Raw genomic sequence first — 27,358 nt, 5'->3', positions numbered from 1 at the left:
ATACAGCCTGATGCACTGGAAGTGCTGAAACAAGGTAGAACAATTCTCAGCCCACCACAGTCCTATGCTAAGACCTGAAACCGATTGTTACAATTTCTGATTTTATAATACAAATTTCCTCTAAAGTCCCCTACAGATAGGTGAATTTCATCTTGTGTCTGCAAACCAATAAAGGGAAAATGCTTTTCAGTTATTGCCTACTGCTTAATTCCTGCATTACAAACCATTTTGACCTTCAAGCAATGAATTCCCAACTTTTATACAAGGGCTACCTTCCTAAATTAACATGAAGCTAGGAAAGAGTTCTCTTGAATGAAACTTTATAGTTACTTGCCTAATTCAGGAGTAATAAAAACACCTTTAGTAAGGGACAGGAGTTCTGTTCAGGGGGAATCTCAAAAACTGTCTTTCAAATTGAAAATACTATGAGATTGCTAGCAGTGCCAAAACTAAATTAATTTATAATACTGCATACAATTAAACACTAGTCAAAAGATCTAGATGAAAGGATTTATCTATACGGTGAACATTTTTCAAACGTTACTGTGTAAGAAACTGCAGACTAACAAAAAAGAGAAGTTATGCCATTTGAGGGCCATGAATTTCAGAATCAGTTCCCCGATAGTAATCGGGGCTGGTTTCCAATATTGACACTCGTTCTCTCACTTGTCAGTGCTGTGCATTCAGAAACACAAAGACCATCCTGCCAAATAGGAGATCACGAATCCTAACCCCAGAATTTTCTGATCCTGCCCGAATTTCGCAAGCTGAAGCTCTGCGCTCCATCATAATCATTGTGACAGTTTTGTAATGAAGACGAAGTTTATTTGCCACCAACATTAGCAGGACAAATTTATTTATAACAAACGCCTTAAAATGTACTGATAAAACTGCCTATTGATAGTGTCAGAGCTTCCTGCAATTTGACAGATCAAATCTTATTTTCATTCTTAAACCCCATGAAGGAATGGTATCACCAACCTGCATTCTGTAGTGAGCAAATTGATTAATCCCCCTCTATAGAAATCTCAACTCTTGATTACACCTATCAGACGTTAAGCAGCATTATTCTAGAGTGACAACACTTGACAAATTCCCAAACCATTTTTCTCAGCCTTTGTGGCCCTGCTAGCTTGTATTAACCCTGATGAAAAATTAATTTTCCTTATCTTCTGCTAAACCCCAAAATCCAAATCCGCCAAACTGGCAACTCTTTCTGTAAAGGTATTATGAAAACCTCGAAAAGATTAATTGCATGTCTTCAGGTGACATTAAATTAATTTCTGCACTCGTGACAGACATTTGATACTCCGTACTGAGAGGACAGATAACATTGTCAGGATACACAGAAGGACAGTGGTGCGGTGTCCCAGGGCAGCCTCTTATGAATTCTCCTCTCGATAAGGCCATACTTCACTGTCACCGGCACTGTTAGGGATCTTGCAGCCCATAGACCTCACTGCACAGGTTTCTATTAACTACGACAATGCCGTGTCTATCCGTGTAATCTTTATAAAGCTAATTCAAAAAATCACCCAATAGGAAAGGGATGTGCATGCCGGATAAAGCACTTAAAGGAAATAAACTCCGGGTGATTTGTGTAAAAATAACCCGGAGAAGGAAAATATTTTCATCTTTTCCCAGACGTACTATAAATCAAATTCTCTGTAACACGATGAAGGCTTGAATCTTACAGGAAAATCTCAATCCAGAAATGTCTTGTAATTGATTTCCTCTACGAAAAACTCCTCATCTGCTACCAGTTTGAGTCAATATTTCTAGAAATGAGTACTTCTACAGTATCACAGTCGTTCAGAGGAAAAAGCACCTACCAGGTTACTAAACTCATCTTCACTTCAAGGACAAGAACAAATTACTGTTCTCTTTCATCAGTTATGTGGATTTTCATATGTAAACTTTTTCTTTGTACTGATACTTCAATTGATTGTCAAATAGACAACTACGCAGACAGCTGTGATCACCATGTAACAGAGTTCAAATAAAAATTATAGAAAGAAAGAAAGACCATCATGAAATGTATGTGAATAATCTCTCATTACAATAACCAGAAACCAAAATTAAAGGCAAATTGCTATTAATTAGCTGTGTCTCTTCAATTGGTGTTCCAAATATTTTACCACTGTGATACTGCCAGGGACCTGGGAACAGAAAGCCCAACCATTTGTGAAATACCCCACAAACCAGTACCATGAACAAGCACTCTTTGTGAACAGCTGAAAATCTATTTTCAGTCTGTCAAATGCCAATAAGACACACCTGGAAACCCTTTACTGAAAGGTCTTAGAAGGCTTTTAAAGTCTTTCTTTTTTTATATTCAAGAACAGCAGTAGTAAAAAAACAAAACAAAACAAAAAAAAAACCCTCCTGCTCTCCAGCCAGGCTGCTATACACTCCTCAATTAATAGACTCATTATTAATGACACATTTAAGACACACTAATGGTATGGTTTTGACTTATGAGAACCTGCAGAAATACGCTGCATCAGCCTACAGAGCATGCAGAACTACCAAAGCTTCCCCATTCACACCAGAAAAATGCCACTTTTGGTGCTGTGGTTTATTTTTCCTGGTCAAAAACTTTGGCATGAGGCAAACTTACCTCAAACAAGAGCACTCAGACTAAGTAATAAATAAAATCCAGAAGTGGTTCCCTCCCCATAAAAAAAAAAAAAAAAAGAACAAGACACTGTTAAGCTGCTTCAGTGAAGCATGATTTGATGACAAACTTCTCTTCTAATAGTGCCTAATGGTGTATGGAGAGTCAGAACAGCAGAAGCAAACACCTCATAAAAAAGCAGCTAATTCCATTTAATCCCACGTACTAACAGACTCCTTACCTTTAAGGTATTTCCTCCTATGTCTGAGAGAACTAAGGCATGGAAAAGGACTGGCCAAAAGGCAGAGAAACCTAGCTGTGCTACACTGGTTTCACCAGCAGCAACAGAAACACAGCTGATCAGATGCTGAACCATGGTGTGTTCTTCTAGTACAAACATCCACCCGCCCATTACAAAAATACAAATGCTGTTTCAAAGCTGCAGCAAAGACAACAGAGGTCGTGGATGCCCCATCGCTAAAGGTGTTCAAGGTCAGGTTGGATGAGGCCCTGGGCAACCTGATCTAGCAGGTGGCATCCCTGCCCATGGCAGGGGGTTGGAGCTGGCTGGGCTTTAAGGTCCCTTCCAACCCAAGCTATTCTGTGATTCTAAGATTCTGGACTGGGCCTGTATTCTACTCTAAGTACCACCTTTGTTTTTACATTTCTGTCCACAAATATACATCACCGGAACGTAGATATCAAAAATATGTTTTTGAGCTAAGTTTCCTGTGTCCCTATTCATTTGTCAGTATTCATGTCCAGGGTATTTTTGTACAGAATATTACAATGAAAACTGGACAGGCAGAGAAATTACCAAGAGAAACCACTTCTGTTTGAAAATACCAGCGATTCCAAAGCTCCTCAAAGAGCACTTTTGAGCTGGACACCAGGTATGTTAGAAAACACGAGGACTGGCTATCAGAAATCAGTACAGTGGGAGCTTCCTCATTTCTAGGTTCCTTTCTAGGTTCCCTAGTTCACATTCCCTGTGATCCTCCCAACTCACAGCCACCTCTGTATTAAAGATCTATTCCAAACTGTCAAACCTGAAATGCCATTTAAAAGACATTTGTGACACCTTGAACTATTAAATTTAAACTGGACAAATCTGCGTTTCTCCCCACCAAATTCATTGATTGCATTCAAGTAATTTTAATTTGAAAACTAGCTCTTTGTTACATACTTCAGTGGTGTTAGAGCTGCCTTTAGTCATTTCCCATCAGGAAACGAGATGCTCCATAACACCAACATGGCATCAATACAAATTTCACACTGTAACACAATGGCAGAAAAACTCTCCTTTGAGACTTAACAACAGTGACAAGCAATACCAAGTGCCTTGCTTTCAGGGTATTCAGGAGGACGCTGCTCTTCTTCAACATACAATTTAAAAGTCTCCTGAGGAAAAGGAGAAACTTGTTCTCCAGCCTTCAATAGGAAATACTTTATTGCACTTTGCTTCCAAGTTAAACCACAGCAAAGCTAAATTCAATTTAGTTAGGTATCTCCTTCTCTTTTTTGAGGATTTTATTACGAATCCATAAAAAGTACTGCTTGCATCTGGTTTGGCTGTCACCTCAAATCCCTCTAGTTGCTGAGTGTGTCCACACGTGCCCTTACACTGCCCCCGAGCCACCAGGTATTCTGTCTCTGTAGGGCCCATCCTCGTTGGAGGCCTGGGAGGACAGTTCATTTGTTTTGAAATACTCCATAAAATAGTATGCCTTTTTCGTAACAGGAATAGTACCTGACTTCCTTTTTTTTCACCCTGATATTTGTGGGGAAGAAATCCACGTTCATTTGTGAAATATTTCTACAGCACTGTCTCACGGGCTGCAGCAGGCAGAGTCCTTTTTCAATGACACTTGAATTAGTACTGCTGCAGAGGTCTTGCCCATTCTGACACAATTATCACTCTAAGTGATATCTGGACATTCAGATATGATGGCTTCAGCCTGTTCCGTCTGCTTCCAATATGGACATTATCCACAGCTCCTTCAAATAGTGGGATTGAATGAACTACAATGCCATTCCCTAGTTTCTTAAAAAATTAATCGCCCTGTGTGTGGTGCCGGCTCCTGTGTTCTGTTTCTCACAGCTGGTAGAAGAGCAGAGACCTCTCCAGAACTTGTCATGCAAACATAAAGAAATCTTGGTGTTTGTAATTCCTGACATATTTAGAGGAAAGGCGCTATAGAGCTTTCAAGTCAAATACTTTTAATTGAACTTGAAACATACACATGCATGCAAACACAGGTACAAACAAAGTGAAGTTGGTTGATAAGGTTACATTATTAAACAAGAATCATCTAAATCAGTGTCTTTGTCCATATTTAGAACTCCACATTCCACTATTTCACTTCTCAGTTACTTGAAATAAGAATGAAGTCGTCTATCTTCCATTCCCATTTTCTTTTTACAATCCAAGGACAATTTTGTAACAGACTTTTCAAACAAGACTTGCCAATACTTTCTTCAAGCTTTTCAGATGAAGCATCTCAGGTTTTCATGATTAAGATCACTAATAAGATAATGTTGCTTTTAATCCAATAGGGAACACTGAGATTTTTGTGTAGTTTACAGATATATGAAACAAGCTCATTGTGCGGCTTTCCACAGAGACAAAGATTGGTGTGTTCTTGTTGCAGCGTAAGAAATCAGCATTTTCAGGCCTTTGGGACAGACATATATCACTTTAACCATGGCAGACCATTTTCTGGCTAGAGAAAAATCATCCAACAACAACATAAGGTGACTGAAAGATACAGAGATTTTAAGACTTTATTACCGTTTCCCAAAGAACCTCAAACAAAACGAAAACTAAATTCAGCACCCACTCCATAAAACCTTCAGATATTTAAGGATGTATTTGGTACAAACCTGTTCTTCTAGGACTAAAGACACTCCTAATATACTGACTATGGGAATTCAGCTGAGCTTCGTACTGAACTATTTGCCGACAGACTGGTTGCAAAGCCCAAAGGAGAGCGCCACAACAGCCAAGGTGTCACAAAACCTGACCTGTCCAGAGTTAGTGATGGGAATGACTGATCAAAAACGGTTAAGAGATCTTCAAAATGAGAGACAGCCACAAAGAGGGACATATTTTTTCCCCATGTCTCTTGAGGTAAAATACAAATAGTGGAATTCAAATTGCAGCAAAAAATATGGTTTGGTCACTAAGAAAAAATCTCCTAAATGTACACATTAACCATTGAAGTAGATGGCCCAAGAAGTCTCCATAAATGAGATCTCAGAAAAAAAAGCTGGACAGATCCATCAGGAGTGCTATAAAGTTCACCTCTCTTCAAGGTGGAACAAATGGTCCTTTCACCCATTTTCTGTAAGAGATTTATTAGGGTATCTCTGCCTGACAAATAACGCCCTACAACCTCTCTGAGTTTATTCTTATGCAGATCCTTAGGACTGAGTTCAGGCTCCTTTCCAAGGAATCAAGTGTATCTCAAGACTTCTTCTTAGCAGAACACGTTAGTATGAATACCCAACATGTACGCTGAGCGATTTCTGGAAAAGCTGAATTGGAAGACACAGCAACCATAAAGCAGATTGGATCTGTCAAAAGACTTTTGGTCCTCCATGAAAAAAAAAATAAAGTCAGAATTCATTTGCTAAACTCTTAGTACTATCTCATTTTTCCAAGAGTATAACATTTAAAGGAGTAATTAATATGGAAAACTATTCACTGTACTGCCATTCCTGCATAAATTAAAGAAGTATTAGAAAGGGATGGGCATATCTGGTGGTGGGTTTTTGTTTTTCCTGGAGAAAAAAGGCAATCTGTTAAAAAAAAAAAAACAAAAAAAAAAACACATTACGTATGGTACCTAACACGTATCACCTTTGTATGAGGACTTTGTTTGACATAAAGAAAAGGGAAGTAGAAAATGACCTTAATTTCCTTTAAGAAGCCATAAATAAAGGCATCTTACGCATCAGATAAACTGGAGTAACTAACATATTTCTTAGGATTTAATTAGTAACTCTTACAATTAGGTAAAAATACTTAAAAAGTAAAAACCTCTCAAGAGAGAATATCATAGGAAGAGATTAGAAGCTCTTTTACCTTAAATAACAAGGATTACTTTTATCTGGAGGTCAGAGAGCCTCAATAGTACTGCAGTGTCCAGCAATACAAGTATATAAGTATAATTAGAAGCTTAGACTGGGAAAGTTACTTACTGTCCTCAAGAAAATAAACCATTTCACCACATAATAAACCTTTCTCTTCTGGTGTACGGCATTTGTACACCATAAATGACACCGGTGTACTCAGTACATCTCCCTAACTTAAATAACAAGGCGCCAGCAACAAATCCTCATTTGATCCTGTTCTACTGATGGCCCTACTGAATCCTGGGGAAATCTCCTTGCCACCAGCTGCTGTTTTAGGTTAATTTGGTCTAGGGCAGTTTGTATGGGTCTGGCATCGAACTGATCAGCTCTTCTGCTGACAGCTCTGCTACCATGCTGTACCATGGCCAGCAGGCTGAAAGAGAAGGGACCTTCTAAGTCTGTACCTGCCTGAATGAAGAGCTTCAGAAAGGGACCCTCATTGTGTCTAATCACAAACCATCTCACTTGGACACGGGTCTTAAAAACTGTGCTGCACAAAAGAGCTCTAGAAAGGAAAAAGGGTACAAGCGATTAGACTCGAGAGCAACAGCAGGGCTGCTAACTGCAGGATGAAGTCAATGCATATAGATAAGAGATACCAAGCATCCCTTTGGCCAAAGGAAGGGAATTACAGGAAACACAAATACTAAGGAGAACAGCTAGGAAAAAGAGATTTGGCTTTTCCTTTACATTTAGGGTTGAGGGAAGAGGAAGCAGGTGGCAGAGCTAAACATGAGAGAACAAAACTAAATGTGATGTGATCTTTATGGCAGAGCCCACACCTTTTAATTCTTCTTTAAAATCCTGTCAAAATAGACAAGATTGCACACCCTCTCCATTTTTGTTTTTTTTTATCTTGCATGGTTCAGAAATGAAGTCATATGGATTCAGCCTGTCACTAAATGATTAAAAATTAACTATCTTGATCAATGTTAAGCAGCTAATTGCAATGCTTGCTCTTATTCTTCCATAGTTGGAACGAAAATTTTCATGACTATATGAAAAAAAGCAGAAAAAGCTACATGTAAAGAACCTGCTTTACCTTGGTAATAACACCTCAGTAGCTGGAAGTTACAGACAGAACAAATCTGCTTGAATATACACCAAAAGAGAGGTTCCAGGTGCATTTAACAAAGCTAATTGCTCTTGCTTACCAAGAGACTCATCTGAAACAAACCATCTCTGGTTTCCCGAAACAGAGTTACAATAAGAACTATTGCATTACAAATGCCAGTTTGGGCACTGATAACCTTTGTTATGAAGAGCTGTATACAGTGGTGACTGGCACTGTTTTATTTCACCACATAATAAAAGAAGTTGTGCATGATTGCTTTATTTAATTGCTCAGGAATAACAAACCTGCTGTACCTTTCACAGACCACTGGGATTCCTGCAGACATATTTGTATGCAACTATTTTCAGCCCAAGAAAAAAAAAATTCTTTCAACCTTTTGAACTTTCTTCTACACTTGTTACCGTGTCAGAGGATTTAGACATCCTCCAAGCAAGGTTGTTGTCAGCTCTATTTAGTCAACAAGGTCCTTTATGTTAGTATTTTGAAAGATCACGTGGTCATTATGCAATTCAAAATTTTAAGCATATTTGTTTTATGAGCTGTAGAAAAGTATTTATAAAAAGTAATTCAGGCTTTGGCATTTCGATTTCTCCCTTATTTCTACAGATTAAAGCTTACCCACTGAGGCTTCCTTGAGCCCATTAACACAGTATGTTCACTTCATTACAGACTTAGAGCAGTTCTGCAAGTTCCCCTAATTAACATTCTTAAATAATTAAGAAATTTTCTTCAACCCCCTCCCCGACATCTCCAATGTATCACAGTTTTTAACAGATCACATCCTTCTTTCCTCCTCAGCACAGAACCCAAGGACAGATTGCACACTGGCAACCATCACCTCACTGCATCTTTTCGTGTCACTTTCTTCAGAGCCCTACCAAATTAACCTGTCTTTTTCATTAAGACAGAAGAAATCTGGTCTAGATACTTCCTAACCAACCCCCCAGATCTTAAGTATGCATGCTGCCATCGAGGCCAGCATTGAGAGTCATCCACAACGCTGGAGCTCAGGGGACGCCCTACAAATAATAGACCCCTCATCAAAAGATAAGGAAATCTCATTTAGATGCAGAAGGGAAATGGTAATGTTTTAAACCCAGCCTCTAACAGAAAACATCCCTCTCCAATATACTGCTTTAGTTAGTTTCGCAACACACTTCCCAAGAAAATAAAGCCAATCTTCCCTTGGGTACAGAAACCACGCCAATGCCAGTGCTGGCACACAACTAAATTATGTGGCTTCAACTAATGAGTAAGTAGAGCCTAGATTTTTAACTGAGCCTAGAAAACAGGTCTACAAGTCCTTTTCTCCGACCCATTATTTGACCTATCAACCTTAAGCAAAATGAGCAGAGTTGAGGAGTCCCTGAGACTCAAGTTACAAAGAATTTAAAGGAAAGGAGTGTTATTTTAGATAACAATGTGATAACAGTAACTGCCTGGCAGTAAAGCAGTAAAGAAAACATACACTTCTGAATAGCTAATAACTTACAGTTCTGAAAATCTAAAATATGGATTGTGAAGTCTGCTAAATCTGCTACTTCCCTCTTCACCTTGGGCCCATTTTTTATTTTGGGATTGCACGGAATGAAACACACACAAACAAACCATGACAAGAGACACACACAAGACGAGCCTCGGAAACTTACCCCTCCTGACAACTTAATCACCCTGACTTTGCTGCCGACATGGGGCCCATCTCCACTACCACTGTTTGTCCGCTGCATGACAGTCCTTTTCACGCCAGGTTTCAGTTCCTGGGGCCTTGCTTGTACCGAAGCCACTCGAGCAGTCTGTGGTGAGGGCAGCGGTGCTGCAGCAGGTTTTGTCTGCGATATTTTCTGCGCTGCCTGAGGCTGACTTGGAGGTACTGTCCTGGGCTGCCTCAGCTGTTTCACTGGTTTCAGCTGCTGTCCTTGATACTGCATATTGCCCCCAACCTGTGGGTAATCTGTGTGTTTGGGCTGGGTATTTGGGACTACCATATCTTGCTTTTTAACAAGGAGTCTGTTTTTCACATTTTGCCTGGTCTGTAAGCCAGAGTGGGGTATGTAAGGGTTGCCGTTGGTGGGGAACTCGGAAGAGTCGTCCTCCTGCTGCATGTAGGATTGCTGCGTAGAAGGCTGCTGCTGCTGCTGCTGCGCCAGTCTTTCAAGCAGTTCTCTCTTCCTAGCACCAGCCTGCTGCTGCCGTCTCAACTCCTTTTGTTTCAGAATTTCTTCTCTTAAACGCTTCTGCTCTTCTATCTTCAAACGGTACAATCTAGTTTCTTCATCTTCATCTGGATACTACAAAGGGAAACACAAATTAATTTATAAAATACTCTATCTGCCCGGTTTGGTCAAAATAACATTATTTTGTTGTTTTAGATGTGATAATGACCTAACTCTCTGTAGAGCTTCTGAAATTATCCATGACACAAAGGAAAGGCTATTAGTAGTAGAGCATATCCACAAATATGGTTTATTTGCTATTCATTAGAGACAAACAGCTCAAATCAGGTTTAGGACTTAGAAATACTACTTCCTAAGACAGTTAAAAAAAAAAAAAAAAAAAAGCTTTAATACCAGTTAAGAAATCTTATCATAATACTAAAAATGAAGTCTTACAAATTGGAACTCATTTAGAAGTTTCTAAAACCAATTAAACTATTAATATAATTTGAGATATCAAAATATGTTTCAAATGGAAAGTAACAATACGAAGGCAACCCACTGTCACACAGGTTTTATCTTGCTCTTTTCTGACAAACTAACAAAAGGTAGGGTGGTAAATGACCTGAAAGGCCCTGATTAGAACTATTGATTTTTCTCACAGAATTTTCAGCCTGATCTCAAACTCATTTGTCACACAATAATTGGTTATAATGAACAGCACAAGTCAATCTCTCTGACCTTGAACTCATGCACTCTCTTCAGAATCAAAATGTTGCCAAATGCAGCGTTGGAATATTAATGGTATATAGAGAATGCCTTTAATATTCCGTCCCTAGGCCCTTCTGAAAGTCTTATACACTATCAAATAACCTTTCTAAAGATTATTCAACTTTGGCGCAACGGGTTCTTATGAAAAGCTATAAAAATAGACAAGAGCTGGGAAAACAGTAATTCTCACCATCCTGGAAAAGAAATCAAGCAGCTTATGATACAAATATATGCATTTTTTTTTAAAAGTTACAAAGCATACCTTTTATGTGTTTTGTTTTCAACAGTTTGAAACATTAGAGACTTACAGAGACTGCTTACAAATGCTAATGAGCACAAAATTCTCTTGATAAGATCCATTAATCACCCCTAACAGGCTCTCAGAGTAATAATACTCTACATTTTGGTAAGTTACAGCATAAACAATGTTAGAACACTTCTCAAAAACTGAATCTGCAATTAATAGTTATTTATGTTGCTCTAAACTGGGGTGCAAGAGCTTGTAAGTATAAATGTCTTTTTTTTTAAGATTATTTTTAAACGCATGCATACCCAAGTGTGCAATAATAAATTTTGGTGTTTGAGGGCTTTTATCTCTGGTACATCACAGAATCTCCAACACAAAAGAAAAAAAAAAAAAGCAGAAGAGATCCAACCATAAAGTTGATTTGCAGATAAAAAAGCCCATTAGTATTTGTGTTCATAGAATCCAGATGCACAAATCCTGAATGCTCGTCTCCTCCGGATATAACTGCTCCTTTCCTAAGTAGCCGCATGTCTCAGAGTACAAGTCTAGCCTAAACAACGACTAAAATAAGATTTCAACAAAAACAGATTTATTTATTTATAAATATGGGCTACGGTTTTGGGAGGAATCCGACCACCATCCTTTTTAGGACAACACTTCATAAACCACAAGGTTCTGATCTTCCCCAATCCTTTTCAGAGGACGACTGTAGTGATAAATGACTGATCACTGTAATGACTAGGTTACAGGTCTTTGTTGACAGATGGCAACAGGAACACACTTCTACAAATTAAAACATGGAGGGAAGTCAAGGAGTTAATCTTGGACTGAAAGCTGGAGGTGCTGGATTATAGTTTTAAACACCAAAACTACAATAAAAAAAAAACACATGATCCTTAAGAAACAGAGCAAAAAGATAAGACTCAAGTATATCTTGCATAGGATGAGAAAAATAAGATAAGCTCCAGATAGGAGGATGACATGCTGTTATGCAGAACCTGATGTTATGAATGAAGCTTTCAGTCGGTTTCCGAGACAGTAAATATGTTGTTCAAATCGTCCAAACAGAAAACCTGTTCCACTTAATGAATTAATTCACTTGCTTTGCTTTAGATCAGAGCATGCTGTATTTTATCTAAATGGGTCTGACAGATGCCAGTGAGCCAGTACCAAGTCTACCTCTAGAGGTAGCACTTTTTTTTTTTTTTCTTTTTATGATCAACTGAGGGTGTCAATACTAGCAGAAGCCTGCATAAGACTGGGCTTTTCTATCAGCTGTGCTGTATCATCAGGGAACTGTCTGCTTGTATTACCATCTAACAAGTTCTGAAAGCCTCGGAAGATACAAATCCCAATCTGTTAAGTACAAAACACCAACTCAAAGGCTACATGTAAGCAGCACAGAGATGTATTTTATGGTGCATTTAAATGGGTCTTGCCAGCAGGCAAGAACGGACATCCTGAGGGGCTCTGATCAACACGTCCATGCAGAACCCCGTGGGCAGACTTCAACTGCACTAGCATTAAACACAGAAGACAAGTGGATGAATGCTTAGTAGAATCTGCGGGCTACTCCATCTCAAATATAATCTGGAATTTTCCTTTCAGGAACTCAACTCAATATATGCTAAGTTAGTAAGGTTCCTACAAAGTCAATACAAAGTCAATTTCTTCTGAAAAGGCGAGCTGTGAAATGAAGGGCCAAAAGCTCTGAGGTTATATGACAATTGCAAATCAGATCATTAATAGGCTACAGACAGGCCTAAATCCTTCATCTCCATAAATGAGTTACTATTACTGTTCAGTTCTCAGTAAAATACCCTTGCAGCTAGAAGACAACCACACAATATAAAGACGCTGTGATCAATAGCTAAGTATTTGCATTAGGAAGCACTTCTAATTGTTATTAGCCAGACCCAGTACAGAATGACCCAACAGCACGGAATCAGAATGGGTAGCAAACTCCTCACCAGGATGAAAACAGGGGCAGTTAAATCCTCTGCCTCTTGGCTCTAAAACCATCTCTTCCCCTACATTGTAAGTAGCTTCATCAGAAAGAACAAGCAAGACAGTATGCTGGATCAAAATGGAAATGGTATGCAATGACTGCTGCTAATGCTTTTCATCCTATTAGCTTAATAACCGCAGCACAGACTTCTTCACAAGCAGTTGCACTGCCAAAAGAAAAAAAAATAAAAATTTTGCCAAAAAAAGCAACTGGGAGAAAGTAGACATCCGTCAAAGATACCGTGAATTTCACAGCTCATATTTGGAGGTTTAATACCAAAAGCAACATTATCTGCAGGTGAAGCAGCAGAAAAACTTGGAGCAGCCTTTTCACTAGATAAACCAGATGTGTCACCCTTTTTCTGCAGAAAATTCTACAACATGAAGAAATAGTGTACATAAAAGGAGAAGCCAGGTGGAATACAAAGTAAAAGAACAAAAAAATACAAGCACAAAGCCAGAGAGACAAAGCAGTTCCCTTAGTGTCATTTTTATTGTTATTTATTTTTTTCCCCGTTCATTTGTTTTTGCTGTTCTTAAATGCAGATTCTCATCTGCCTGAAAAGTTCTTGAGCACAATATATTTAATTGTGGTTTGGAGGGAAGACCAAGCCTTAGCTACAGGTTTTCCTTCTGCCTTAAAGGTTCATAGATTTTAATGGAAAGTGCCAAAAGAAGAAGTTACAGGCTGCCATTCTGAATCTAACTCAAGAGCAGCAGTAAGAGAAGCAGCAGACTTTTGTAGGGTAACCCAGAAATGCTCTAAAACAAATTACAACATAAAGTATAACGTCTCTAGTCCTCGTACCAATAGCTTGCTTCTCATATAGTGAATTCAAAACAATCACTTTTGTGGCTGTGGGTCGGTTTCTTTTCTTTTTTTTTTTTTTTTTTTTTTTTTTTTAAGAGTTAAATGCAAAGCCCTGAGAGCTGGATACTGAAGTTCTCTGGCTTGCAACGAAGGATAAAGGAACAAAAAAAATAATCATGCAGCCAGGCTCACTTGTTTCCCTCAGTAAAACTGGCACAATCAAAACAGTTTGAACTGCAGCATATACACAAATCAGTTTATTCAAGAGGTTATTTTTTCCCCATCAGTTATAATATTAGAAACAAAATAGACTAGAAGCACTTGTCCAAAAATTCATAATAATTCTTCATAAAAGGTAAGGACAGATCCAAATTACATCATTTGGCTGCTGGGGTTCAATAAGGACAGTTAAATAAACGTCACACATTACTAATGACAGGGGCTCCTAAACCCTATGAAGGTATGAATCATCCTACAAAACACAGGCAGAGTACATATCAGAGAAACAGAAAATTAAGAATGAGATTATATATTAATTTGAAAAGCACACTGCCCTCTTATGATCTTCTATCTAGAAAAATATCGCTGGAAAGAATTTAAGCACAAAGACAGGAGGCATTATTTTTAAAATTTGGAAGTCAAACCTACTCAAGCTGGAGAAAAATTAAAACGTACATTTTTTTCATGTAATTAACTTCTAAAAATGCAGATTTAGAAACATTTTCTTAATAATCACCTGAACTTCCTCAATATTGAATATTTTCTATACTCTGAGTCTTATAGAAAAGAACATTAAGACCCAACAAAAATCCAACTCCAAAGTTTACTGGATTTGGAAGAACAGAAAGGTTGCCTTCAAGGATACCAGGGATGTTATCTGCAATATAAGTGGTGATATCAGTAAACCTCTGATTATGCAATGGTTTACCAATATCTCTCCTGTTCTGAGATCCAGTATTTCATTTCTTCTAAAAAGCTTCACATCACCTTTCTACATTTTTCTGCCCCATTTTGAAACTCAAAAATGCTTAATGTTTCCCTAATTCCTCCCTCCCTAAACTGACCTCAACATGAGCAGAATGAGACCCGCAGTCACTACCCATTTCTCTCAATTTCATTGTCTCTTTGTTACTCTCCCAGATGTAAACTTCCATGTCCTCGGTCTGAAAAATCATTCTGACAGAGGCACTTAAAGGTCGATATTTTCCAGCTGCATAGGAACAAGTGTACCATTCAGAAAGTTTAAACAGTTTTCAGTCTTCTAGTCACTCAGGTTGCAATCCTTTATATATCTATTTGGAAGATGAGGGAAAACCTTTAACAGTCAACATTGCTATTTTTTGTGCTTCCTGAGTGATAGGGCATTCATAAATATGGCCGTTGGCTCTTAAGGAAGATGGATACAGAAAAAGAGTCTTAATTTTCCAGTTGAAGACACTTGCAAAATAACCTGCCCAATTCAGTTATGAGCCAGACAGCTAGAAAAGATGGCAGAATTTAACTCTTTCATCTTCACAGAAAGCCTAAAACAGCATAAAGTTTGGTAATTAGAAGAAAAATACACAAAAGACTGGAAAATATTACAATCTGCCTTAAGGAGGGGATGTAATAACCTACATTACAAAAATAGCAGAGAAAATAATTAAGTACTTGGAAATGAGATTGCTAGTACAGCAATCCTCAGTTTGTAAACTGAGGATGAGTGGCACCAGTGAATATGACTACCAAAGTGGCACAGCTGAAAAGGGACAGCTGTTACTGCACTGTGGTGCAAGGCTCTCTTTTGGGTCTACTTTGAAAAAAGAAGTGTTCTATTCTGTGCATGCACGTTCATAGAAATCTTTGACAAGCGTACCTATGAAAGCTTTACTTTTATGGTTATCAATAGGAAACAGTATAGAGACATCGATTTTTCAAGGGCAACTTTTTTTTCCCTCCCGTTTCACAAAGAAAGTGACATATGTGAAATAGGTATCACAAACTCCTTTCGAAGACAGCTGTTTTACCATGGAAATGAAAAGAAAGCTTGACTTACAGGACCAAGAAATCACATGAGTTGAATTAGATGGTCTTAAAGTTACAGGTTTGTTAGGATACGTATAATATTCAAGATGGAGAGAACAAGATATCTGTACTGGTTATTTTATTCCATTTGATTAACAGGAGTGAAAACTAGTAGTTTATTTTTCCTGACACTGACAGAGATATTTCAGGACTAATGTCCTAAGTTCCATATGGCTGAAACATGAAAAAACTATAAAATGCTTTAGATGGGGAGGCCTGTAACTGCTTTGCATAGGTCTTCAAAACTTACCTGTACTATTGGCCTGAAAGACAGATTGACTTGGATTATTCCAAGAAACTGAACTGAGGTGAAAGAGATTACTTAAGCAATTTTTTCAGAAAAGATCACAATTAAAAGGGTTTTTTATATTCCCACTGAGAAGCAAGTCCAGAAGAGGTCAAGCACTGCCAGCTACGGGTTTCTTTTGTGCCACATTTCCGAAAATTAGGGATGGTCATAGTAATTCATGAACGAGATGAGAAGCTAATCACCAGCAGCTTAAGAGGAAGACAGTATTACCACAATTAAAGCTTTCAACAGTTGTTGAAGGAAACCTGGTCCTTGAGACAAGTTTCACGGGCAACCGAACTATAAAGATTTACAGTTTTGTTCCGAATAACCTGACATTCAGGAATTGTACAGGGTGCGTTTAACCATCATGTTCCTCTGGCACTTCCTGACATTCAGTATTAACAATATCATCTGTGCAATCCTACCTACTCTCTCACACAGTGCTCATGGCAAGTCTTCTCTAGCTTCCAGGAGAATCTGTGCAGGAAAATGTCCCCTGTTCACAATGCATAACCCAGTGGAATCCAAAAACCTGTATTTCATTTTTTGATTGTGCAGAGTACTAGCAGAGCAAACAGCATCTTTTTGTCCAAAATGGAAAACTTGAGAGCATCTCCTATTTTCCTTCATCCAAAAAGGGTATATGAGAGAAAGATTTTCTTCCTCAAGAAGAAGAAATTCCGTGGACAATACAGCTGCAATTTCCTGCAGGAACGCTCAAGACCCTAGAGTAGAGTGGGCAGTCTAAGGACAAACAGCACGAAGAAGAAAAATGGCTATTTAGGGCATATAAGGCATATAGCAACACAAAATGGAAGAGAAGAGGTTTTCTAACCAAGGAAGAAGTACTTACCTGGAAGGGGAAGAAAAAAACAAATGACAAAAAAAAACACAACACAAGGCAACTGATCGTAAACCTGCAAGATACAAAATGGGCACAGTGGATCAGAGGACTATCAGAGGACTATCTCAGACTTGTATCATTGATGAAGTTCACGCCACCTCTGCCTTGTCACGGTAGGAATGATTCCTACACCTGCAAAACAAGATCACCAGGGCCCTGACAACTTTTCAGACTTCCCTTTTTTCTTTTTTATTTTGGTCAATGGAAACTGACTGAAAGCACAACTCAGAAGGGAGGCCTCTAGTGGCAGCAAAAAATATTGGACGAATAGTATGGTAGATATGCTTACAGTCAGACAAGAAGTTTCCAATGGGCTTTCTTTTTAAAAACAGCAAAAAAAAAACCCTTACCTCTGTTTCAGACTTTGCTTCTGGTTTTGCTTGGGCCACTGGTGTGATCGCTTTAGCTTTCACCTCAGGCCGTCCCTGTGAGTTTCCAACACCAGCTACAGTCTTGGTGGCAGACACTGTGCTGGTAATGGGTTTGACCTGAGCAGCTGGGGTAGAGGTTCGCCTGTTGTTGCTCACTTCCAGAGCATGTGACGGTGCTATTGGCAACTCCCGCAAGTTACTATTTCTTGGAGCAGTTGGCTGTAGCTGCTGATTTGGACGCTTGACAATATTTTGTGAGGGTGTGTTCTGAAAAGCAGAAAGAAAAAAAAATGCAGATATTGCTACTCCAAGACAGACTGAAGTGATCCCTGTTTTAGATTTTCATGACTTGCTTGCCAACACAAAAAGAACTTTTCAAAGAGGTAGTGAAAACACAGTAGTGTTTTCAATGTAAGTATTAAAACCAAAAACATTAACTTTTTAATCTACAGCAAACAATCTCAGTGGTTTAATATATTTCTCAGAAATTGGCCTCACTGTGATTTATTTTGCTAATTAAAGTGATTCTTCCGAACTACAGTCACATCAACTTGAGCACTGCCATGGACTGTTGTGTTACCCCAACCTACCTAGTAGCAGAACATGCTGGATTGGAGCAAACTCACAAGACATGAGTGATACCATCTGAACCAGAACACTTATCCACAGTGCTACTGAGAGGCCTTCAAATTGAAGGATGGTGTCACAGAAATGGGCTCCTACACAGTCACAGACTACCAGCAGTTTTAAATATGATCATGCAAATTTTCCCCCCAAACCCTTTACTGTCAGGTTTTGGGCAACTCTATCATCTCTTTTTGGAATCAGATCACAAAAACCACAGAAAATTAGACTAGAAATAAAAAGTAAAGACATGTACTATTTGTGGATGTAGATTATAAAATGATCAAAGTAGAAAAGGGAGCAAAAAATGGGAACAGAACAGAAAGGGACAAAACAGAAAAGGAATACGCGATACTGAAAAACTGCGGTGGCATTTTGAAATGTGTTTATATGCTTATTATCCACGCAGAGCTAAGAGAGACAACGCTGATGGAGGTGGTACTCACATGTCTTGGCTTCATCGGACCCTGCCGCTGCTGACACTGCATCCTGTTGTTATTTGGCTGCTGCTGCGTGGCCTGCATGTGAGGCCTGAACTGTGGCTGGTTCATGGGCATCAAGGGCTGTGGTGGTCCTTGGAGATGATGGTGGTGTTGCTGCTGCTGCTGCTGGTGATGGTGCTGTTGCTGCTGCTGGTGATGGTGCTGCTGAGGCTGAGGCTGGGGCTGAGGTTGCAATGGTGGATGCAAAGGACCCTTTGTATCAAGAAAGATTATTTGTTTTTAGTTTCAAGGTAGTAATCTTTGGAAAAGTAGCTCCAGCCTCACAAGTCCTCAAAACATTTGTGTCCTCAAAACATTTGTGAGCAGCTACTGCCCAGGCTAAACCAAAACCACACTGATTAAAAAACAGATTAACAGAAGCTGTGCAACGTAGTTCTATGCTTAAGCCTGAGTAAGACAACAGATGAATTGGGAAAAAGGCAAACGAAAGGCCTTCTGCTCTCCTTTTTCTTTTCTGTTTTATGACTTAAACACTGTTCTTTCTCTTCCTCCCCCCAAACACAGAAGTCCATAGAAGTCTTCATGACTTCCCCACATTCGAAACCCAGACACCATGAAAAGACCCCGAACACCCAAGCATGCAGGCAGGGCCCTCTCCATCACTCGGCGTAACCCCAGAACATTTACCCACTTCAAGCAAGCAGCTCAGCTTCCCCTCGGGCAGCAGGAGGCCCCAGCTCCCCGCTGAGCTGTGCGGCTGAGCAGCAGAGGGCGCTCCGGCCCTGCCGGTGGCCCGGACCAGTGGGGCAGCGGGACAGCTCTCCCTGCCTCCGCGGAGCTAAGGCAACTTAAGGAGCTGCATGGCACTGGATCAAACGTGGCATTAAAACTTCTCAGACTACATTAGCTGTAAAGTGTTAAACAAATCACGGTGTTTTTTGTAACTTTACTGTAGAGATAGGACTGGGCTGCAGACTGCTGTTGGAAATGAGTTAGTGCTGGCAACCGAAGGAAAAAAATAATCACTTTTTCTGACAGAGTAATAAGCACTATATGCAAATCTGCCTCATACCTGTAATCTTGAATAACTCCATTTTATTCACATTACTCCTATAAGCCAACAGGGCTACAGTGCAGTATTGGGACACTGCAAACACCTCTTGTACGACTGCTCCTACTGTAAATCTGTACCTGCATGTTAGGCTGCGTATGTGCGGCAAGGAAGGGCTGTCCCGGGGCTTGTAGGAATTGCTGTCTCGGAGGAATGAAGGGCCGTGGATTTGCTGCACCCGGCTGGTTGAAATGGAGAATTCCCACCGGGCCTTGAGGCTGTATGTTTGGCCTCACCGGCCTCTCTCTGGGAAATACCGGCTGTTGCCCCTGCTGGCTGAAGGCTGGCCCGGGCTGACTGAACGGCATGGGGCTTTGCGTAGGGACAGGATGCGCGCTGTTCAGAAGCGGGGGAGGTGGTGGCGGAGGGGGGCTCCGCTGCTCAAACAAGTGATGGCTTGGAAATCTTGGATCTACAGGAACCAGAAAAAGTCATTAAATGACAGACTCCTTGGGAAACAAACATGCTTTTCAAACACAAAGTTGTTTTGATTTAGAAAAAAGTAACTTGAAATTTGTAGAAAGCAAAAATATGAGGCATTTTAATCTTAAAGAGCTATCCTCAACATCCATTTCCCTCGCTTGTGCCACCTGTGTTTAAAAGTAATTGATGCTTAAAAGACCAACAGAACTGACCATTACCTAGAATTATGAATAGCTTTCAGAAATTCTACTCTACTGAAATCAGCAAAGGATTACAGGGATTAGTGCTTGAAGTACACAACTCACAAAACCCTGATACCGTTTGCTAACCAGATACTCAGCAACTTTACATATGCCTTTTATCTGTATATATACATATGTATTTCATACATTTGGTATAAACATATCTATACATACACACAAACTACCCATTTTGTTTGCTATGCTGCAACAGTTCAGCTAATGTTAACAGATATCTTATAGAACATAGTCCAGACAGTTTATAGTGTTAATAATGGAAACCAAAATGTACAGAGAGTGCATTATGTAAAACGTAACAAGATACAACAATTTTATTGCATTTACTTTTACTTACAATTATTTGCATACTAATTTTATTTTGCATTTGTATAAATTCACAGATTTATGGTAGCTAAACGTGTAGACAGAAGACTACATCAGAACAGGAGAAAAGATACCAGACCACTGCAATTTCTGGCACTGTAACTCATCAGGTTACATCAATCTTCTGGTCTTCAGGTTCTTCTCAACATTTCATGTTACAAGATACATACTTAAACTGCATACTGATTTTACAAAATGTACATCTTGTACATTAATTGAAATGAAAATGCTTACCTCCTATAAAAAAGGGATCTCTCTCCTGAGGAGGTGGAGGAGGGAGTGGTGGTGGCGGTGGTGGTGGCCCCCTCCACTGGTCCTGGATTGGCAGCCTTGGGGCCTGTGAGAAGTTGGTAGGAACGGGTCCAGGCGCATGCTGCTGAAAGTCTGGAGGAACCTATTTAATAAGACAAAACTAAGATTAAGACTATCAGCCAGAAAATTATCTATTGTCTGCTATAACTTTTTTTTCTTTTAAAAATGTAATTGATTTATGGAGTTACCTCCTATAATCTCTACAAATTGGCAGCTCTTACTGAGTCATCCTTTCACAATGGAAGAGATATTAAACCTGAGCACAGCATTTTGAAATGAATTCACAATGTTTTAATAATCACTAGCACTACAGGAATGCCATTTATTCTCAAAGCTTATTGAAATCCATACAATTATTGACCTTCTTTCCCATTAATCCCCCCAAAATCTGAATGTCTACTTTAGAAAATATTCCTGACATTTATCTTCTTAAACCATGCTATTCTGTGCCATCAATTCAGTACAACGTAGCACACTGAAGAGAAGCAGCTCTGCTTGGGGGAGGAATGGGGGACAGGACACGACAATGCAACAATTTGTGGCATTTGAAAATTAAATAAACCATCTTTCAAAAAATAAAAAGGTAATATTTCTGTCTATTCAGAATGCAAGCATCTGAAGCATTGTAAGGCAGACTACAAAGTTATATTTCCTCCATTAAGTTTTTAAAATGTAAACTGAGCCCTTACACGTTGCAGAAAGTGGAACATCAATACAAAAGCAGAATTTTGCAGAAGACACACTTAAGTCAGTAATTCACATTATTACCATTTCTTTTATATCAGAAGTTAACAAAGTATGTTGGCAACCTCTGATAACTAACCGAGAGAAGCTATACCTAAAATAAATTACTATATTCACAAACATTTCCTTATTATATATGAGTAGATCAAATAAGTAATGAAAATAAACTAGGAACATTCTTGTTTTCCACTTCAGAGAAATTCTGAAATTAGTGGTGGCATCTTTTTCATCTACATCTGCTGTTCACCTAAAAGCTTAAAGCTTGCCATTGCTGAAGACAAGTTTTTCAAAACAGATTTCAGAACATACACACTCCCTGCTAAACTGAATTATGGCCATCAGCAAAGGATTATCATTTATCTATGGGGCTGCCCTAACCAACAACATATGCAGTCTCACCCTATCCTATGTGTATTGAAAAAAAAATCATAGTTTTTTCATTAAAAAAAAATCTCACACAGCAAAACCAGGTATTTGCTCTGCAACTGAAGTCTGCTTGGTATCAAAGCAGCACAAGACAAAGCTGCTTCACACCCTTCTACAAGCTACAGATGGGATTTGCAAGAACCAAAAAAGGTAGATGAGAGCAAATCACTGAGGTTCAAAGCCATTACTAAATCTGTGGCCTTCTCGGAAACACCTAAATGGGCTATCTGAGAAACTAGGAGCTCTCATTTGGAAGTGAGACTGCGACTATGTATTTCATGTCATTATATAGCCATCAACTGCAAATACTTTATCATCAGAGATTAAAGGTTCTCTATCCTGTTTCCAGTGCTCCTTCCTAGCCAGCCAGTCTCCTGTGGGTATTTCATTTAGAGAAAAGACATCATTTTACACTCAAGCATGACAGTCTACATAATGTACATACTATTTACAGGAGGAGCTGCTATACTTCTTTAAGCTAACAGTTACCAACACAAAATATTCTTGCCACCTCAGAAGACACCAAGACCTTTGAATTTCAATGCTGTCTGCAACCAGTGGCACTGAGAGGAATAGGGAGGTATTCAGGGTGGAGAAAATGACATTGATTCGTCCCATCAAAATCCATTCAGGTTTAGCTGAACCAGGCGGTTCAACCGCGTTGCCCTTCCCCGGTGTGGAACAGGACAGCACTGGCTGCCTGCCAAAGCAGAACTGAACACAAACCTTGAGGATCCTGACCCTTCGTTCCCCAAATGCACCTGTACCATCACCACGCGTAGAAGCTGCCAGAGGTACTTTCAAACTAAGGTTAAAAGCATCCCTTCATCCTGGGGGATAAAAGCGTATTAAAGAGCAGCTCTCACAGCCATCAGTCACCCTAGGGAACACACAGGGCTTCCGCAAGCCACGCAGCCTCAAGGGACGCACCCAGCAAACCACCCCACATTTAGCTACTTCGTTATTTAGGCAGTCACATTTAGTTTGTCACTGGATAATGCATGAGGTCACTGCCAATGGAGGCAGGGGAAAAACCAGTTCATCGGGGCAGTTTTCACACAAGGTGGTTATCTTACATCTTACTCACAGCACATCCTCACATGAGCATATGTCACCTGGGGAGAGGAGGAAGCCCAGGCAGGTAACCTGCTTTTTGTTTATTTTTTATTTTTTTGAGGATTTAACTTTGAAATTCTGAAGTTCTCCTAATTCTCACGATATGCCTACATAAAACTTCTTTATTTCTAAAGTGGTCACTGAAAAACATGACGTGGAAGTATACTGACACATAGGTAGAGAAATGGTGAGTACCACATATTTGCCGCCTGAGCTGAAGAACTGGCAGCAGTAATAACGTGGCTGGGCTTGTTTCCAAGCACCAAATGGTGTCACAGTGATGATAATCTGTACTTCCTTCTTCCAAACTCAACATATTCTGCCCTAGTGAAGGTCACAGAGCCTTTTCAGTCTCTCCCCCTCACTCCCAAGCTCTAGATAGACACAGGTTATGGAACAAGCAGGTGTCTCCACTCCTACTCCTGGAATCTGCAACCAAATCTCAAGCATTTTCCTCAATATTAATTCATTTCTCAGTCTTGTTTTTTCTCCTGAAGGAGAAGCATGAGGTGTGCATGTGTTTCTATACCTGTATTTAAATAAAGAGCTTTCCCTGTCCTGCCACCCCACACCCTCATTATTACACCTGGATCTACTACATCCCAAAGCAGCCCTGAATTGCAAACGCACGGGAAGTCCTGCTGAATCTCACACAAATCTTAATGCAATGAAACATCCCCCATTCAGCCAAACTTTTTTTTTTTTCTTGAAAAAATGAGCAACAATAAAATGTGAATTTCTGAATAGCTCACTCAGGCAAAATGATGTTCTTCAATGCTTTAATCTCTGAATTCTGTATTCAGAGTTTTTCAACCAAAATGATTTAAATTGAGGCAGGCAACCAGCAGAATATATTGGCTCAAATCACAGAAATCTGGTTTGAGACCACACACACATTGAGAACAGATTTCTACTTGCCATCATAGGGAAACTTTAAACCTTTATGAAATAAGCTTTGGTAAGTTCCAGAACTGAGCCAAGTTACTTTAAGTCCCACTTTCAAAAACAAACAAAAAACAATCAGCAAGGTATTTTACTGCTATAAATATACACAATACTGATATCAAGCTCCCTTCAGTTCCAAAGATCTGTCCATCTTCATTTTAGAATCAAATATTTAGTCTCCTCCAAATAGTTTCACCAATTTTAAGCCATTACCCAGTTACAGAAAAAAAATTTCCACTAAGGTGCACTGAGGCTCGTTTCTGCTCTAGTTTTGTTAATAGTGTATTTCAGAAAGGATATCCTACAGCACAAGTTTGGGTCAAAATAAACAGTCCAACAAAATGAGAGCAAGAAGGAAATAATTTCACCTCTTCCTAAAAGGCTCTTTTTCATCCCTCATGGGTAAAAAAAATTGCTCCCCCCACCTTTTACTTTTTTTTTTTTTTTTTTTTTTAATATTCTAGTTAAACTTTGAAGCTATTAAGTTTTGTAAAGACAAGAAACATTTCTGAATCCTAAATCCAACTCATCCTTTTTACATTTAAAACAACATGAGGAGCCTTTTCATATTCTTTAGCGAATAGGGGTTGTTTCTGACAGAATTCATTAGTGCTGAATTGTCGCATACACGGTTACTAAAACAATGAGACCCTTCCCTGCCTGAGCACTTATCCCATGCACAATGGAACTGAGGGTTGTGGGGTTTTGATTTTTATTAAATCTGGAAGTTTTGAAAGTGGGAAAGTTACAGAAGTATGGCTGATATAACACACACCACAGTAAAGCAACAAACTGCACAGACAACTGAGTGTCATTAACAAATATCCACTTATTTGATCACTAACAGATCTTAACTTATGTATATGGCATTTTGAAGAGCCAGTAAAAAATTATGACTAATCACATTTCTTGGCTGATAACCAAAGGCCAATCATGCAAAGTTAATTGCAAAGTCATTTGCTATTTGCAGAAAAATGAATTACCAATATTTGCTTCTAAAAAAAACAAATGAGTTTGATTCTCTTCCTTCTCACATCAGTAAAAGAAAGACTGACCTCTAATTTTTTTCCAAACCAGCTTTGCTTCTGCTCCCCCCAAAAGTGAAATAAAACCCTACCCATAAATTACTGTAATACGGAAGGGAAGAAACTTGCATATTCAGGTTTTACATTGCTGAAACTTTCCTTCTGAAAAAGCTTTCAGGAAAACTCCAACATAAATTTGATTATTTTATTAATGATTTAATAATTAAAATGATTAATTTAACATAGTATACGTGCAACTAAGTTTCAACCAGAGTTATTACTTCTAGGCACAAATGAACTTGCTTTTTAATAAAACATGCACAATACGGTGGATGTTTTTCTGAGTTATGAGATACTCATCTATGATTCTGAAATACACCCACCCCATCCCCAGAAACACACTAATACCACAGCTTTTTCTTATGCCAAATGCTAATTGCCCTAAAAATAGTACAAAGCAATATAACAGTTTTCTATTACTTAAGGTTTAATTCCTTCCTCTCCCCCTTCTTAACTGCAGTCAAACTAATTCCAGGAGTGGATTATTTTATCATTATTGCTAAACTCTACATTCAGCAAGTATTTGCTACCGATAACTGCCAGGTGCCTTCTGGTATTTAGTAGGAAAGACCACGCAGAGCTATTTAACTTCAAAAATTAATGAAGAGCAGGTGCAAAAGCCAGTTTTCATAATGGTCTATTTTGATAAAAATAAGCATACTGTAACGTAGATGCATAATAAATCTTTATATGCACAGTAGTTACTTCCATTTTTCATGGTTTTGCTAACCGGACAGTTTCGAATTACAAGCAACTATTCAGTTCACACATCAACCGAGACTCCCTACAGAAAGGGATTTTAACTATTCCTTCATCATTTTTAAACCTTTCAGGAAACTTCTCTACTTAATAAATCTCACGCTCTCCAAAACACCTATTTTCAAATTAATGAGTTTCAAGTGAACAAAAAGGAGAACTAAAAATTCATAGTCAACCAAGGCTTTAAGTTTCTAACTTTTAGTCCCAGATTGGGGCCAACTGTGCTGCTGGGGGGGAAGGGATAAAATTATTTATGTGCCTTTCCAGCAAGACCCCACAAAGCTGGCTCAGATTCATACAGACAGTAGTTTGGAAGATTGAGTTACCAAGTGTCTGTATGAGAAAGTGTATGAGAAAGACCCAGAAGAGCACATAATGCAACTTTCTGGAAGAGTCTACTCTATTCTTCATCACTATCAGATTAAATTATCGATAATAATGATGCTAAATCAATGATAGTGTCATTTACTAAATAATCAATTTGATAAAGTGCACCAAGCTGCAAGGAAAGACTCCTAAGATGGATCTTTTAGCTATATTTAAAACTAGTTGCAAAAAGAGGTCAGAATCAGAAAAAAGCACCTGACCTAGAGCAGACTTACCCATCACATCACACTATGTATGGCCTGGAAGCCATAAACCGACCTACACTTACCCCTTACAAAACTGCTCCCAATACTCAGCGCTGTGCAGTTCCTTCTAAACCACGAGCTGCAGCCCTGGCATTAATGAGAATTTCAAAGAGCTGAGAGAGCAATTGTTATTTTTGAAAACTTGAGGGCTCACATCTAGTGCAGGAAGGCCTTCGAGCCTCTCAGTAGGAATCTGCAGGCTGTGAAAACTTAGCCTGGGCCATTCTTTCTTATCTTGTGTGCAAACTAAAACATATGTCAAGCCCCAAATAACGATAGCGAGGTCAAGACTTTACTCAAACTACCAAAGATGTGCTGCATTTTTTTCTGTATTTTTAAGGAATGCAAGTGTTGATTTCTAGCATTTAGTTTATCCTAGTGTGATTTTACTTTGAAAATTTTGATTTATCATCTTTCTGAATACACTTAGGTCTAGACAGAAATTACACTGGAAGGGGGGTTCTGGGTGGATTTCCGAAGAGACTACAACCACAGGCATCCTACAAATACTTCAAAGGAGAAGATAAACACACACTGAAGTGCTACTGACAAGATATTTTACTGTCTTAAATATTCATTTTTAACAAGTTTACCCCGACAAAAAAAAAGTCAATCCACACTTTCTCCCCCACATGCTATAATTTACAGCACCACAGACTGACATTT

At 39.0% G+C, this 27,358-nt stretch overlaps 1 protein-coding gene across 5 annotated transcripts in view; it reads right to left on the bottom strand.

The window, feature by feature from the left end:
- The window catches only part of RBM33 (RNA binding motif protein 33), a 99,547-nt gene that overhangs the window by 21,008 nt on the left and 51,181 nt on the right, over nucleotides 1-27,358 (bottom strand). For 4 of the 5 annotated variants that reach the window (XM_032181036.1, XM_032181037.1, XM_032181039.1 and 1 more), the window contains exons 11-15: nucleotides 20,908-21,067; nucleotides 19,708-20,039; nucleotides 18,520-18,768; nucleotides 17,429-17,716; nucleotides 9,479-10,117 (exon numbers count right to left, since the gene is read on the bottom strand). In XM_032181036.1, the coding sequence (XP_032036927.1) occupies nucleotides 9,479-10,117; nucleotides 17,429-17,716; nucleotides 18,520-18,768; nucleotides 19,708-20,039; nucleotides 20,908-21,067 (1,668 nt within the window). Of the gene's footprint in view, nucleotides 1-4,877; nucleotides 5,341-9,478; nucleotides 10,118-17,428; nucleotides 17,717-18,519; nucleotides 18,769-19,707; nucleotides 20,040-20,907; nucleotides 21,068-27,358 lie in introns of those variants that run through there. The other variant, XM_032181041.1, reaches the window with a different exon arrangement.

The sequence above is a fragment of the Aythya fuligula genome, chromosome 2 (assembly GCF_009819795.1).
Source record: "Aythya fuligula isolate bAytFul2 chromosome 2, bAytFul2.pri, whole genome shotgun sequence".
In the NCBI taxonomy this organism is placed as follows: domain Eukaryota; kingdom Metazoa; phylum Chordata; class Aves; order Anseriformes; family Anatidae; genus Aythya; species Aythya fuligula.
Note: the sequence above shows the minus strand (reverse complement) of the source record. Positions and strands in the feature narration are given on the sequence as shown.